The sequence below is a fragment of the Stegostoma tigrinum genome, chromosome 18, assembly GCF_030684315.1.
Source record: "Stegostoma tigrinum isolate sSteTig4 chromosome 18, sSteTig4.hap1, whole genome shotgun sequence".
Classification (NCBI taxonomy): Eukaryota; Metazoa; Chordata; class Chondrichthyes; order Orectolobiformes; family Stegostomatidae; genus Stegostoma; species Stegostoma tigrinum.
Window position 1 is genome coordinate 52,357,899 of NC_081371.1, and position 17,420 is coordinate 52,375,318.

Sequence of the window (17,420 nt, forward strand, 5' to 3'; positions counted from 1 at the left end):
ACTTTTCACTGTACTCCTGTATCCCTGCACTTGAGTACATGTGGCAATAAAATCTCATTCTAGTCCTAACTCTGAAAAGATTGTGGTCGGGGTAGAGAGAACTGAAGTTCTGCAGTTCTGTGGGGAGGGGCAATCTCTTCAGTGTTAACTTGCCTGACAATCTTCCAAAGCCCCACCACAGCTGCTTCATTGGAGGGGTAGATTCTACAATAATCAATGTTTAGGACCTTCACATCATCAGAAATCTATTACTTACATTAGTCTGGTAATGAACACCCTGTGGGGTGTTGGGATAGACACGAGAAAGGGTAAACAAGCAAATTGATAGCAACCAGCAAATTACTTTGACAGGCCTACACAGCATGAGCATTCAAACATGGTACAGAAATAAAACACAGCCATGGACACACGTCATCGGCCTTAATTTCTTTGAATTTTCCTGTGTTTTGGATTCCCCAGGCCCAGAAGAAAAAAAACTCTCAATTTCGCACTGTCAGTGAGATTGAGGATTAAAACCAGGGCAGGGTAAGGGAGAATATGACAGAGAGAGGGAAGTAATTTATATTTAAAAAGATCGAGAGAAAAAGAACCAACATCAGGCATCGCCTACGAACTGCATACAATTTCACTGACAAATCTGAACAAAATCGGTGATAGCAAGAACTGCAGATGCCGGAGTCAGAGACAACACAGTGTGGAGCTGGAGGAACACTGCAGGCCAGGCAGGATCAGAGGGGCAGGCCCCGACCCAAAACATAAACTTTCCCGCTCCTCTGATGCTGCCTGGCTTGCTGTGTTCCTCCAGTTCCACAATGTGAACAAAATTGGAGTCACTTTATTCACCAACTGGACGAACAGGTTTTGGGAGGGATAATTTGGTCACATAAGAAAATTGTAAGGTCCAGAGAGAGAAAGAGAGAGCTAAGAGTCTTAAAAGCTACTGTGTCTTCATGCATTGAACATTTGTGTGTTGACTCTCATCTTAAACCAGATCACACCATGGTGTAGGACCCCTTAAAAAGGTGGCTGAAGGCTAACAGTAATCACATACCACAGTTAGCAGTAAGAAAACATCGAGGACATTAAATGCCACTCAAGCACATTAATTGTTCTTCATGATTGGAATGGCAGCAACTTTAATTCCATCATTCACTGTCAACACTTATCCTATTATTAGGTTTCACACTATAGGACCCTGCCATTTAATTTCCTGCCTCCCAGCAGGAAATAATGAAGCACCACTGTGTCTCAAAGAGAAAAAAAAGATTGTTTGATCTGTGAAAATTCAGTACCACTGAAAAACACTCCTTTCCAAACAAGGGGGTGGGGATCTTCATGAAAAACTTTTGTTTAATTGTTTCAGCAAGTTCAGAGCTGGAAAATTAGCCACAGTGACATGCGATAGAAATATTCCAACCAACAGAATAAAAATATACCAGACATACAGACGCGCACACAGATACCGACACACTCGCACACAGATACCGACACACGCAGATACAGACACCCAGTCCTCCCAAAACAGCATCCTCCAGTCACTAACCTGTAAAACCTACATACTTTGCTTAAACTACGACCAACTTTAATAGAAACAAGATTTTTGGATTTAGAAGGAAACATTCTAATTCAGCTTCAAAAAATACTAATTCTTAACTAAATCATACTTCAAAGATGCTGTCACTCATTTTGGATGTATTGTCTGGAAAAGCTTATTGCAATCATTTACACTTCAACAAAAATGTCAAATACAGCTCAGGCTTTGCTTCCAACATGAGTTAATGCAAATTCTAACAACATTTACCTGTGACAAACAATTGACCCAGAATATGGGGATTGGTCCTATGGGAACGAAAAACAAAGCACTTCTTTGAAGAAGCAGTTCAAAAGATATCATGATATGGCTAAGAGCATGAATACTGGTAACTATGTGACGTGCTGGATTGGCATGTTGTCTGTTGAGATCCCCTATTTGGCTTGAAAGTCAGCCCGGGCTACTGGATTAAGAGTTTCACAAGAGACTCAGGAAATGGAGAGAAAAAAAGAGTGAATATTATTTGATTCATCAACTTGCTTTCTTGTCACAGAAGCTTCTCAATGCAGTCCTGACACAACCAACTCTCAGAGGGAGCAAAATCTCCATGAGCATGAAGTGGGATTGCTCTCCAAATTCAATAAAGGCGATCAAACCCTGACTCTTCCAAAGCCTGTCCATCATCTACAGGGTACAAGCCAGGAGCACAATGGAATAGACCCCACTTGCCTGGATGGGTGCAGACTCAACAACAATCATGTAACTTGACAATATCCAGATCAAAGCAGCCCGCTTGATTGGCACCACATCCACAAGCATTGACTCCCACCACCGCCAACACTCAGTAGCAGCAGTGTGTATTATCTACAAGATGCTCTACAGAAATCCACTGAAGCTCCATGCATAATACTCTCCAAATTCATGATGACTTCCATCTAGCAGGACAACGGCAATGATACTTGGGGAAGACCATCACCTGCAAGTTCCCCTCCAAGCCAGTGTGACAGTGTTATGGCTTCAGAGGTGTATTTTGTCCTTGTTTTTTGAAGAGAGGTTTGGAGCCACAGATGACAAGCTGTCTCTTCCAAGCCAATAAAGTAGTCAGCTGGTGAGGCCTTGGGTTTGGGTTTTTTTAAAATTTGGAACAGTCAAAGCATTGCGAATGGGTGGAGTCAGGCTCCCGCAGAACGAGGATTACAGTTTAGGTTTCACTAATTGTTAGGGTTTCAAAGCTGGCAACGGAAACCGCCACACACCTCTCCTTGCTACCGCAAAAAGCTCGAGTTCCCTCTCTCTGCTAGAATTTTCTTTTGGTGTTCTTTTCTCCTGGATTGGAGAAACATTGTATGTGAGACAAATCTATCCCACAGGTAGTTCTCCTATAACACAATAGTTATGTTCTTGTGTCACCCCACGAGAGAGAAAATAGTCATAGAAAACCATGTTGTAGAGAAATTGCTCTAGAATATCACTATACCCATGCAGCAGAGAGTCTGCGTTAAATAAACAGCGCCCACTATTCAATCGCATTACAGCCAATTTGTGTTAATGAAACACACATTATAGCAGAACTACCTGCACTGAATTCGCCCTTGCCAAGGGTGTGATTATGGGACGTTACTATATTGGAACAGTTGCTGCTTCATACTTAAATAATCAATTATTCTGTTACATTTTCCAATAGAGTTAGAGTTATACTAATTCCAGCTTCCTTTGTTTATATTTTACCTGTAAGGTAAGAATAAATTGTGTTTACTTAAAGCGGAGTAGTTTAACCAATCAAATTACATCTAGAACACAGCCTTACACTTGCCTCTAAATAAAATAAAAATTAGGGTCTCCTTGATATATCTGAATGGGGTTTGGTCTGGTCCATAACACCACTCACCATCCTCACTTGGAAATATCTTGTCGTTTCTTCAGTGCTGCTAGGTCAAAATCCTAGAACTCACTCCCCAACAGCTTTGTAGATCTACCCTGTTATCCATGTACTGCAGCACTTCAATGAGGCAACTCACCACCACCAACAGCATCATGAAGGAGCAATTGGGGCAGGCAATAAATGCTGGCTCAGCTAGCAATACCCACATCCCCTAATGAATATTTATACAATAAATGACAGAACCCTTAAGAGTACTGATAGGTGGAGGGGCTGGGTGCACAGGTAACACAGGTCACCGAAAGTGGCAAAGCAGGTGGAAAAGGTAGTCCAACATATGTCATGCTTGCCTTCGTCGGCCGGGGCATCGAGTTTAAAAATTGGCAGATAATGTCGCAGCTTTAGAGAACCTTAGTGAGGGCGCATTCAGAATAGTGTGTTCAATTCTGGTCGCCACATTATCAGGAGGATGTGGTGGCTTTGGAGAGGGTACAGAACAGATTTCCCAGGATGTTGCCTGGTATGGACGGCATTTGCTATGAGGAGAGGTTGGAGAAACTTGTGTTGTTCTCACGGGAATGATGGAAGTTGACGGGTGACCTGATAGAGTCTACAAGATTATGAAGGGCACAGACAGAGTGGACAGTCGGCAGCTTAATCTCAGGATGGAAGAGTCAGTTACTAGGGGTCACGGGTTTAAGGTGCGAGGGACAAGGTTTAAAGGTGATGTATGAAGGAATTTTTTTACACAGTGGGTGGTGGGTGCTTGGAACTCAGTGCCGGTGGAGGTAGTGGGAGCAGATACTATGGGGACCTTTAAAAGGTGTCTTGATAAATACATGAATAAGATAGGAATAGAGGGATACTGCCCCCGGAAGGGTAGGGGGTTTTAGTTGCGACAGGTAGCATGTCTATGCAGGCTTGGAGGGCCAAAGAGCCTGTTCCTGTGCTGTAATTTTTCTTTGCTCTTTGTTCGTTGAATAAATAAAAAGTTACACTGGCTCAGGCAGAAGTGTTCTTTTGAGGTGAGACCTGGGCATCCCAAGTGGGGAAAATGCATCATCACTGACAACTCCCAGATTTGTTATATAATATATAGAGTGCACACAGCACAGGAGGTAGACATTCTTCCCATTGGCTTTATCACCATTCCAAAAGAAACATCCAGTTAGTCCCATTACTCAACACATTTCCCACAGCCCTGCCGAATTCCTCCCCTTCAAATATTCCTTCAATTTCCTTTTGAAAGTTCTGAATGATTTGGCTTCCATCACCCTTTCTAGCTCGTTTTGAATTGCAATAACATGCAGGGTTTCATAATGAAAAAAACTCTTCCTCATATCTCCTCTCTGGCTGTTTTGTAAATGTTTCATTACCAGTTGGGAAACTTTGACTCAGTAAAGCACACAATGTCAATTTCACAGTACCTTTTTGAAGAGTCTGGTCGAGTCCTCACTGATTTGCATGAAGCGCATGATTACGTTGTTGAGATAGATGTCGCTCAAAGTTGCGTGATCTTTGCTTTCTCTCCTTACCTGGTTCAGGAGCAGATACCAGCAGTTTACTGGGGACAGAAGATTCTGGTCCCTCCTGGTTTAAACAAAATACAGAGAAAAAATTACTCAACAATGTCTCCATATTGTCATTTAATATTCACACTACATTTAGGTAATTTTGATTTCTCTGCTGTTCTGAATTGGATATTTAACTTGAGTACTGCTGAGAAAAAAACTGTCCAAGCTTGAGATAGCAGGAATTGCCGATGCTGGAGTCGGAGTTAAAAAGGTGCAGAGCTGGATGATCACAGCAGGCCAGGCAGCATCAGAGGAGCAGGAAAGTTGACGTTTCGGGCCTGGACCCTTCTTCAGAAATGGGGGAAGGGAAGGAGGCTCTGAAATAAATAGAGAGAGGGGAAGGTGATAGTAGAAAGTGGATAGAGGAGCAGACAGGTGGAGAGAAGACAGACAGATCAAGGAGGTGGATTGAAACCAGTAAAGGTGAGTGTAGGTAGGGAGTTGGGATGCCTTTTTTTCCATCTTCTCTCCACCTATCTGCTCCTGTATCCACCTTCCATCATCGCCTTCCCCTCTCCCTATTTATTTCAGAGTCCCCTTCTCCTCCCCTATTTCTGAAGAAGGGTCCAGACCCAAAATATTAACTTTCCTGCTCCTCTGATGCTGCTTGGCCTGCTGTGTTCATCCAGCTCCACACTGTGTTATCTATGTCTAAGCTTTTTGTCTCGCACTCGTCACATTTTGCAAGAATACCAATTTTCAAGGAAAAAACCCAACAGATATACTGTATGACAGGAGACAGCTGTTTGGTAAATCTATACGGCTAAAGGCTTGGCTGCCAAATCTGTGAAAGGGGACATAAATGTTCAAATGATAAGTTCAAAGTGATGGAAAGTTCAACATAGTGAGATGGTAAAAGAGATTGTTGAAATTAGGAAGAGGGAAGCCATGCAGAAACATGAAGACTAGGATAAGAATTTTAAATTGTAATGGTCAATGTAGTTCAGCAAGGACATTTGAGAGAAATCATTTGCAAATCTTTCAAGTTGTGAATTTCAGAGATATAATGACATGAATAGGCTAACTTTGGTCTTCATGTGAGCAATATAATCTTCAATGTTGCTTTACACAAACAAATCACTTCAACTTCTCACTGAATAATTACTTTGAGATTATAAGGGGTTTGCAAAGTTCCCAAAGAGCTTAAAGGAGCACCTCAGGACATTCGCCACATTTCAACGGAAGGGGGAGTCCCACATTGTCAAAACGTGGTCTTTCAAAATAAAGCTTTAAACAGGGACCATCTCGACTGTTCTCTCAGGGCAGTGTAAAAGATCCTGTGGTACGGCTTCAAAAATGAGCTGGAGGTTTCTCTCTAAAAGCTGATTACCTGATCGTTGGACATTGGTGTTCATGGGAGCTTCCTCTGCTCATACTGGTTGCTGCACTTCTTACATTACAACATTAGATTGGTTTAAACATAGCCCATTGCAATAGGAGCCAAACCCAATTCATTGTAGGATCCTTGTGTTTGTCTCCTGCCCTTGGGAAAAATTTCTGAATGAAGCAGGAATTCACAGCTAAGGTGAGATCCCTGACCACTGGCTACAGGTGGCGATTTAGGAGACAAATGACAACCTCAAATCTGGGGTGCCTCAGGGTTTCAATGGGGGCACCTTTGGAAAGCCAACACGTAAATCCTGCCTGGTTTGCCGGTGGAGGTGGGAAGGTGCCATGAGTGAGCCATCATCGGGGACAGGTCCGCTCCTGCACTTGCCTCTGAATCCCTGCTCCACCGCTCCACGACACCCTCACTCACTCGCGCCTTGGAGTATGCAGTTTTGGTTCCCAGTGTTATTGCATTAGAGGCAGTTCAGAAAAGATTCCCTAGATTTAATTCCCAAGATGAAAGGGTTGTCTTACGAGCTCAGATTGATTAGGTTCGGCCTATATTTGACAGAGTTTAGAAGAATGAGAGGAGATCTAATTGAGATATTTCAGATGTTAAAGGGTATTGACAAAGTAGGCTTGGAGTGAATGTTTGTGGGGCAACCTAGAATGAGAGGTTTTAGTTTGAGGATAAGGTGTGGCAGATTTAAAACAGAGATGAGGAGGAATTGTTTCTTTTGTGAATCTGTGCAATCCACTGACCCAGAGTATGTTGGATGTCAGGGTACTGAATACAATTATGGAGAAAAATAGACAGATTTTTAATTAGTGATGGGTTAAAGGGTATAAGGAGAGGCAGGAAAGTGCAGCTGAGATTCAGTTAAAGTCGGCCATGATCACATTAAATGGTGGCGCAGGCTCAAGGGGCTGAATGGCCTCCTCCTGCTTTTTATGTCCCCGAGTAATTCCTGACCCCTGATGTGTGCGTTGCCACCAGAACCTCCCACTGGACGTGCTGCCAGTCTCAGATACAGCCAACTGCTTTCGGCTGGGGGTGGGGGAACCTCAATCACAACGGAGACCAGACGGCAGTCTAAAGGGGAACAGGTTTCCAATTGCCACCCCGACCAAGATTTATCAACAGATGGGCAAGGCTCTCCTCTACCCTCCCAAAGCCATCCATTCTTCACATTCCAAAACTGCTTCACACTGGCTGCAAACTGTTTTGCAAAACCTCGGGGTTGAGGAAGACACTAAATAAAAGCAAATTCTTAAATTTTTTGCATTTAGACTGTTGAATGAACGCAACTGTTTGAAAGAATGTGCAAAGGTGGCAGATATAGATGCCAGAAATAACGGGTCAAGTTGAGAAAAGGAATGTCTCCAACATTCCAAACAGTGAAGACTCAACAGTGCAGTCTTGTCCCTTCTCCCAATCACAATCTTTTATCTGCGACGTGATAGTAATATGCTGTTAACTCAAAATGCACACAAGGACTGTTAATCTCTTCTACGGTTAATTCTACAATGCACTTTCTGTTGGTGACATAGTCACTGCTTTTGTTTTCCTGTCATTGAGAAAGAAAAATTTATTTTTGATGCTTTCAGCGGCATCAACTGTGAATTGCAATGTACAGGAGAAGCATTCAGCTTTATAAAAGAGGCGGTCCACTCCGGTTTAGTCTCTTTTACTTTAGTTTATTGTGCAGCCCCAATCGCGCCTAATCCGATGGGAATTCACAGCAACATACAATACACAAGAGGCCCTTCAGCTCATCGAGTATGTACTGTGAATAATATACTCCTACTTTCACCATTTTTCTTGAACACTTTTGAACAATGATTGTCGATAGATAGTTACCATGGCAGCGCCCTTCAAGTTGTCCCATGCACCCATCTCTCCAGTATCCAGTTAAGGTGGCAATCAACACAGGAATTCTGGTTAACACCTCTATTCTGACTAATCTCGTGATATCTTATCCATTAGTAGTTAAGATCTGCTGAGCCAGAGAGAGTTAGGGCTTCATATCGCACAATATCCTACATTTCGTTGAGATTGTGTTTATCAAATTTCCTAAAGTCCACAAGAGAGATAGGGGCAGAACTTAACACAGATAGACTTGGACGAGATGGGGTAGGAGAAGGTTGGTGGATTACAAAGACCAGAATAGGACAGGTGCATGGGGCACTGTTTAATATACTGTACACTCTATGTCAATACGTTGTAAAATTCAACAGGGTACAAAACTGACCAAAGAACTGCTGGATAGGTTGACATCACTTCAGATTAGGTTCTCCAAAGGAGCTATATCCTAGGTTACAGAGGGAAGCAAGATTGGAGAGAAACTGAGGTTTGACCACAATTTGATGGTTTTCCTCAGATTTGCAATTTGTGTTAGAGGTCTTTAGAGGTGTAAGCATTATATGCCTGACTTTAAGAAAAGGGATAAGGGGATTAAACCTGGCAGCTGAAGGCAACCACGTTAATGTCAGTTGTTGAGGCTATAATAAAGATTTTTAACATCATCATCATTTGGGAACTTGGACTAAAACAGAATCCAAGTTGTCTGTTTTATGAAACAGATATTTTAAATTGGTCAAATAGTAATTCTTGAACAGTGAGTTCAAACATCTTTGAGAAAAAACTATGACTTAAATCAAATGATTCAATAAGATACCTGGGGAAATGAATTGCTGTAAGGTTACAAAGTGAAACCGTTATGTCTACAGAATAGTCATAGGCCAGAATCAGCTTTCAGCTCAGAAGAATGGTTTCATACGAGAGGGACAATTGGTTTGCGAAATTTTCAAGTTGGAAATAAGTTTTTTGTTTTTTTTTAAGCAGTTCAAGATCAAGGGCTGAAAGTCAGCCTGAATTTCTGTTAAGGTTTAGCAAAAAAAAATCAGTAAATGAGTCTGCACCAAGACTCAGCGAGAAACAGTAATGGAATTGCATCTGGTATATATTTATAAATGTATCAAAAGGAAATACTTGGAACCTTATCTGTTAAGTATGAAAGGCAGGAGTAATACTTCACTGGGATTAAATATCTGTAAAGGATGTTACTGGGGGAAAAAAGGGATTATATCGTTCTTTTTGCCACATATATTAGCATATTTCTAAATTGTCTTATATAACTTGTGTAATAAATATATATTTTTGGTAAAAGAATGTGGACAGCCTTATGCAAAAATGTTCAGAATAATGGCCAGAATAATAATCAAACAGAAAATCTAAAGTTTATAATCCATCAAGCCGGCTTTTAGGCTGAGATCTAACATGCCTAGTACTATCATTTGCTGAGATCATAACAAAACCACTTGATTCCTTTTCACAAAGGCAAAGATTAATACAGATTAATAATATGGATTTTTAAAGATGAATAATATCTGACTAACCTGATCATGTTCTTTGACATTACAGGAATAAAAAAAAAATCGGAGAAACTGAGGCTATTCTCTTTACAGCATAGAGGGGGAAATCCTAATGAAAAGGTATTCAAAATGCATTACGTTTCAACAGAACAAGTTGGAGGAATTATTTGCTCTTGTAAGTGGGCCAGTCAAGAGAAATTTACAATAAAAGGCAAAACAATTAAAGGGAAATAAGGAGAACTGTTTCACACTGAGGGTTGTCAAGATCTGAAAAGCAGGACTTGAAAAGGATGGTGAAAACAAATTCCACAGGAATTACTAAAATACATCAGAACATCCTTTTGAAAAGGACTGACATGCCAGGTTATGAAGTAAAATGGCAGTTGTGGGACTGAACTTCAAAAGTATAATGAACCAAATGGCCTTTTACAATGTTGTGATTCCAGATATAACTAGCAGTTAAAAATAACTACACTCAATTTTTAATTTGTTCTATTAAGAAAGATTTATTACTGGTGTTACTGATCTTTCTAGATAACAGCAACCTTCCAATGCCTCACCCTTCACAATCTCTAACCTCCTCCATCCCTACAACCCTCAGATATCTGTGCTTCCTAATCTAACGTATGGACTATGATCCCTTGTCTTAAATGATTTCGCCAACCACCCCTCACCTCCCCCCCCCAACCAACCGAAGGAACAGTTTCTCTCCATCTATTCGGTTTCCCTTAATGTCTTGAAATCTTCAATTAAATCACCTCATAGCCATCTCAAGGGAGGCGATGACACAGTGGTAGTTTCATTGGGCGAGTAATTCAGGACTGCAGACCATATACTGAGGATACAGGCTTGAATTCCACCATGATACATGTTGAAATCTGAATTCAATAAAGATCTTGAATCAGTCATAAAAGTCCATCTGGTTCACTCCTGTTCTGAAGGAAAAGGAAATCTGCCATCTTTCCCCAGTTTGTCCTGCATGTCACTCCAGATTCACAGCAATGTGGTTTTTTTTATCCTTTATTCATTCATGGGATGAGGGCCTAGCTAGCTAGTCAGCATTTATTGCCCATCCCTAATTGCCCAGAGGGCAGTTAAGAGTCAACCACATTGCTATAGGTCTCGAGTCACATGTAGGCCAGACCAGGTAAGGATGGCAGTTGCCGTCCCTAATGGACATTAGTGAACCAGATGGGTTTTTCCTTGACAATCGACAATGGATTCATGGTTGTCATTAGACTCTTAGTTATGATATTTATTGAATTCAAATTCCACCATCTACCATGGTGGGATTTGAACCCAACTCGCCAGAACATTATCCGGGTCTCTGGATTAACAGTCCAGCGATAATACCACTAGGCCATAGCCTCCCCTTAGGGATGGGAAATAAAAGCTGACGCAGCCAGTGACTCTCGAATTCCCGGAATAAGGAAAAGAAAGAAATTCTAGGTGATACAGCACTAGTTAGTACAATGTCTCCTTGTAATGTAAATCCTGCTATCATCTCAGCAAAGACTCACTGCATTCCCGTCAATGCCACTAGATCGTTTCCAAGGTGTGGTATCCCAGAACTGTTCACAAATTTTGAGAAGATTTATAGCTCAGGTTGAGGTTCTGGATGTAAGTTTGCTCGCTGAGCTGGAAGGTTAGTTTTCAGACGTTTCGTCACCATTCTAGGTAACATCAGTGAGCCTCGGACGAAGCGCTGGTGTTATGTCCCGCTTTCTATTTATTAATAAATAGAAAGCGGGACATAACACCAGCGCTTCATCGGAGGCTCACTGATGATGTTACCTAGAATGGTGACGAAATGTCTGAAAACTAACCTTCCAGCTCAGCAAGCAAACTTGCATTATTACGCTTCAATGGGAGAGTGCGATGGATATCAAGCCCTACTGTTCGTGGAGTTAAAGAGTTAAGTAGTGTGCAGATCTCACTGATTTACCTCAATTTCAGACTCGATTGTTAATTTAAAAAAAGCATGAACAAGATTGCTGTACTTAAAGGATTACTAAAATTTAAGCAATTAGATGCTGGCTACAGGTAAACAGTTATAAACTATCAGCATATAACACCATAAAATTAAAACTTTAATCCCCTTATAAATGCTCCTTGATGCACACGGAATGTACAGACGGAAAATGAAACAGAGACAGAGGAGGAAAAAACTGGAAAAAAGCTCAGTCTTTGTTCACAAGATGTGCTGAGCTGGTTCTTGCTCATCAGATAGTTGTATTTTCAGCTTTGCTTTTTTTAAATGCTTACACAGCTTCATAACAGGATTGGCAGGTTCACTTACAAAAGGTCTTTGACTGATCAATTAAAGGTCATAGTTTACAATAACTGCTGAAGAAGAGATAAACTGGTTTTCTTTAGGCTAAAGGTAGGTTTTCACTACACAGAGAGAGACAGCTCCTGAATTGATGGAGAACTGATCTCTTCTCTGTAACTCATTTTTAGCACGAAGATGCTCAGTTACGTGAGAACTAATCACACCATTGTTGGCGGGTCAAGGGCCTTTGTCATCAGTAATTGATCACTAGTTCAAAGACCAATCAACTTCTTGATGTAAGCCAAAGATCCACATTGAGTACAGAACACCCTCAGCTCCAGTTCATCTGCAACCACTGCATTTATTCAAACAGCTGTTTATACAATACTAACCACGAGTATCAGTTTGCTTCTCAAAACATGCAGCATTCCTTTAAAAGGCTAGTTTTACAAATAATTGTCTCTCATTTCAGTCAACAATTTTAAAAAGCTAAATAATAAGAACATGCCACAATCTTTATATAGCTTCTACACAATTCATCTAGATAGCCATTTTGATTAGTTTCTCAACTTGTCGTGACATATTAGTGATCTTTGTATCCAGACCCTTGACCCTCTTTGCATGTCCCTTATTTCTAGCCTTTTTCAACATTTAAATAAGTACAGCAAGTACAATGCTCTTTGTTGTAATGTTCCAAAAGGGTGACCTCTCATTTTCAGGCACAGAAATCCTTTTCAGACATTTGTACCCATTTACAGAATCTATCAAGACCATACAACTTTATGCTTTCATACATACTGTTTACATTACTGTTCAATGTTAGGTCACTGAAGAGATGGAAAGCCAACTATCCAAATTTGGCATTCTATCCCTTCATGCAAGCTTTTACTAAATATATAGTTGTGGCCTCAACAGAAATGCTTGTGGAACACCACTAGTCGCACCCTACCCTCTCTGTCTCCTTCCTTTCAACCAATTTCCTAACCAGTTATGGCAATTTGCCTTCAATTCCATAAGCTTCAGTGTTAGTTAATATGGTATTTTCTCAAAAGACCACTCCTGGTCATTTGTGGTATTTTCCATCTTACCAGTGTGGGGTACTGGGTATGGGTTTTTTGAGGTAGTTTGCTACCATTGATCCTCCCTTGTGTTGGGCCGATCTAGTAAATATTGATAGAGGATACACCATTATGGAGTATTGACAGCAGTGGTCTGTTCTTAGATAACAAGAAGGCAAACTGTATAATTGCAATTACCTCTTAGTCAGGCATAATTACAAGGATATAAGGAATGGTACAGATCCATCTGTTTCCCCAGAATAAATCTCAATGTGTCCATCCAGATACCGTGACATCAACAGAACAGGTGGACAAAATACAACATGAACATTAACCTATTCAAAACTGTGACCTTATACAACTTCCAGAGGTCTGTCTTGGAAAACTTTATCAAGCTCATCTTAAATAACATTCAGAGATGATCACTCTGTCTACTATTTAAAAAGTCAACTCCTGATTTAAATAAAAAATCAAATCCCGTGCTTTTGATGTGATTCTCACTTTAAGGAGTCTCGTTAGTTTTGTATATCAGCTGAAAATTGTCATGGCGCTCAGTCATCCCATTCTTAATTATAGACTCTAACTATTTGTTGAGAACAGATGTTAGGCTAATGGGTTTATAATTCCCAATTTCCCTTTGTGACCTCACTTAAATAGCAATTTTCCAATCTGAAGGAATGGTTCTCGAATCAGGAGGATGATGGAATTTTAAGAAAAAAGAAATTATTTCATGGGACGTGGGTATCATTGTTTGGGTTGGCATCTTCTTGCCCATCTCTCGTTCTCCTTGAACAAATTGGCTTGCTGGACTGTTGAAGAATGTAGTTAAGAGTTGACCCCATTGCTGTGGGTCTGGAGTCACATATCAGATAGACCAAGTGACGATGGCAGATCTCCTGTCATGAACCAGGTAAGTATTTACAACCATCATACAGTTGTTCTAATCTATCTCTTAGCTCTTGAATTTTTATCGAATTCAAATTTCACCAGCTACCACAACAGGACTTGATCCATCGAACATTAGTCTGGGTCTTCGAATGGTTAGCCCAGTGACATCATCATGCTTCCACCACAATAGCCAATGCTGTTGCTGACTTCCTTTATATTTCAAGGATGGAAAACAATTTGGTTTTAGGCTCTAGTCACTTTCTTTGTGTCATAAAGTTTTCAATATCTCTTACTTTGCCGTGTTAAATTTTCTCGATAATACACTACTTCCCCTGAAATATAGACCTCCTTCTCTAAGGTAAATATTGATGAAAAGTAATTATCTAGCACATTCGCCATCATTTCCTCTTTTTAAGTCAACACTACTGTTATCTGTTTCGAGGGAACCACATTGCTTCTGAGCAGTCTGCTTTTCCGAACCGGACTCTGAAAGTTGTCTCTGTTGATTTTAAAGTCTCTTGCAACTGTCTGTTCATACCCACTATTTCTAGCTCTTACATTCGACTTTGTCATCCTTTGTTGCTATCTTTCCCATTGATCTTTGTTCAGCTATCCAATTTTCTCTTTCAGCAGCCCAGCGTCAAATGTAACACAAGAACGTACAAAATAGGAGCAGTTACAGTAAAGATCTGAAAGTGTGCGGAAAAGATTGACAAGGATGTTGCCAGGGTTGGAGGTTTTGAGCTGTAGGAAGAGGCTGGAACTGTTTTCCCTGGAGTGTTGGAGGTTGGGGGATGGCCTGATATAAGTTTATAAAATCATGAGAAGCATGAATAGGGTGAACAGCCAAGGTCTTTTCCCCAGGGCAGGGGAGTCTGAAACTAGAGGGCAATGGGTTTAAGGTGAGAGGGTGAAGTTTTTTCACACAGAGGGTGGTGTGTGTATGGAATGAGCTGCCAGAGGAAGTGGTGGAGGCTGGTACAGTTACAACATTTAAAAGGCATCTGGATGTGGAAATGAATAGGAAGGGTTTAGAGGGATATGGGCCAAATGCTGGCAAATGGGACTAGATTAACTTAGGATATCTCATTAGAGTTGGACTAAAGATTCTGTTCCCGTGCTGTGTACCTCTATGACCCAGTAAAACCCTTTGAGTTCATTCTGCCATTCCAAACAATCATAGCTACCTCAACTCCACTTCCCCCACTTGCTCATTATGTCCTTTGCTATCTGGGGAGGGGGAAAATCTGACTTGACCTGACTTCAATATTTTCAATGATGGAGCATCCACACTTTTGTGGGGTACTGCCCCTGTGTCTCAGTGCTAAGTGATCAACCCCTTGTGTTCTAGACACTTTTGGCTGGGGAAACAACTTCTCAGTGTCGACCAGATCAAGCCCCATTAGCAATTTGGTATGAGATTTCCACGCCAGAGAATTCGGACTCAATTTACTTGAATTCTCCTCACTGGTCCCTAGCATCACAGGGTTGCCCCAACTAGTGATCCTTCACTATACTGCCTCCATTGCAAAAATATCCTTCCTTTAACATACAGATGACTTACCATAGACTTACCAAAGTCTTGAACAATTGCAGCAAGACTTCCTTATTTTTGACTTCCAGTAATCAGAGCAATAAAGGTTAACATGCTGCTGTTTTTGTCCTACTTCTGCAAGTGAACTTGTGCTCCTTGTACAAGTACACATAGATCTCTCCCGCACCAATATTCGAGCCTTTCAAAAATTCTTTTAAGCATCACAATAGAGAGTAAAGAGATTGATTTATGTAAAATGTTCTAAAGTCTAAAATAATTCAAAAATAATTTTAAAGAAACACAAGTTGCTATTGTTTCAAGTCTGCACTGCCAACCTCAGAGTTCAATTATCAGGTCTGTTTCTTCCAGCCTCTGTCTAATCACAGACTTCATCCTCAGTGACTCCCCAACAGTTTGTCAGGACAGAGACACCCAAATGCAAATTAGGTCACCGCTCCATGGAATACCATCTCTCCATCTGCATCTGAGCTCCTGACTGCTTGGCATATCAAATCCCCACCTTTTTCTCACACGCCTATTTCTGTCCTTGCACTACCGTGGTGCTCCAGTGAAGGTCAACTTCAACTGAAGAAAGAGCATCTCGCCTTCTGATGAGACACCTTCCAGCCTCAACATTGAAATCAACAATTTCTCACCATGAGTTCAGTTCCTCACTTCATTTCTCATTTATTGCCTCGTGCTGGTCTGAGTCTTTTCTTTAAATTGTGTTTCTGCTTTCAGATGGAGCTGCTCATTTGTTTTCCAATCACCTTCCCTCCGAACAAAAACTTCATTTCTTTACTACAAACATTTGCCTTTCGTCACATGATATCATTGTCATTTAATCTCCCTTACTCTCTACCCACTCACAGATCTTTCTTTCACCTCCTTTCTCCTTTCCACGGAAAATCATCCCATCCTCCTTTAGTTCTATAGTACAGTCATAGCCAACTCAAAAGATTAACCATTTCTCACTCCAGCGATGTTGCTGGACCCATTGAGTATTTCCAGCATTTCCTATTTGTATTTCAGATTTCCAGTGTCTACACTATTCTGCTTTTATACAAAAGCTATTGTTTCATATCCCATGGGATTTCGATCAAAAGGAACTACCTTCAGTTGTTCTCAGCCTGCACTACTCTCTCTGGCCTAATAAACCTGAGATGAATTGAATGGCTTGTTGTTCTATGTGGGTGAGCCACACTTTACATTGTGCCTTGCTTAGTTTTATCAAAAGTCTTCCACCCAATTAACACCAAATCCCTCATTAGAGCGTTTATTAAGTGATTGTTCCTGTTTATGTATAGGGTCCGCTTGCCCAGACTCTCACCTGCTTAAAACAAATATATTCCTTATGGTTCAGAAAGGTTAATTGGCTACTATTGAAAAATTCAGGTCTGTCAACACTCCATTCTGTGCGTTGAGACATTCATCATTGTGCGCTCATTTAACAGGCAAGCTGAAAGCTACCTCTTGATCAATGTCGGCTCTCCTGAGATAATGAAGTGCTGTAAATTTGAACATTGGTGTTTTATCCTATTGGTAGTTCCTACAATAAGGAAGTAAAAGGGACCTTTGAATTGTCTCTACGTTGCTTCAGCGAATACCAGTGTGAAAAAATCTGAGCCAAACATGTGCACCAATCATATATTTTTATAATTTCTTCTTGGGGAATGTGTATTAATGACAAGGGCAGCATTTACCACCCATAGCTAACTGCCCTTAACAAACGGTGAACTGCCAAATTGAACCACTACTGTCCAGAGGGCGTAGGGACACCCAGTGTTGCTGAGGAGGGACCTCTGGGGCTCTGTCCCAGAGACAAAGTGGAGGGACAGCAATACGGTTCCACGTCAGCATGGAGGGAAACTTACAGGTGGCGATATTCCCTTGTTTCTGCAACTCTTGTCCTTTAAGATAGACAAGGCCATGGGTTTGGAAGATGCTACTGAATGACTCCAGGCACATTGCAGCAGTGTA

At 41.0% G+C, this 17,420-nt stretch overlaps 1 protein-coding gene across 5 annotated transcripts in view; it reads right to left on the reverse strand.

The window, feature by feature from the left end:
• Window positions 1-17,420, reverse strand: part of LOC125460846 (SLIT-ROBO Rho GTPase-activating protein 1-like) — a 269,583-nt gene that overhangs the window by 114,187 nt on the left and 137,976 nt on the right. For all 5 annotated transcript variants that reach the window (XM_048548950.2, XM_048548951.2, XM_048548948.2 and 2 more), the window contains exon 3: window positions 4,838-5,000. In XM_048548950.2, coding sequence (XP_048404907.1) covers window positions 4,838-5,000 — 163 coding nt within the window. The remainder of the gene's footprint in view (window positions 1-4,837; window positions 5,001-17,420) is intronic.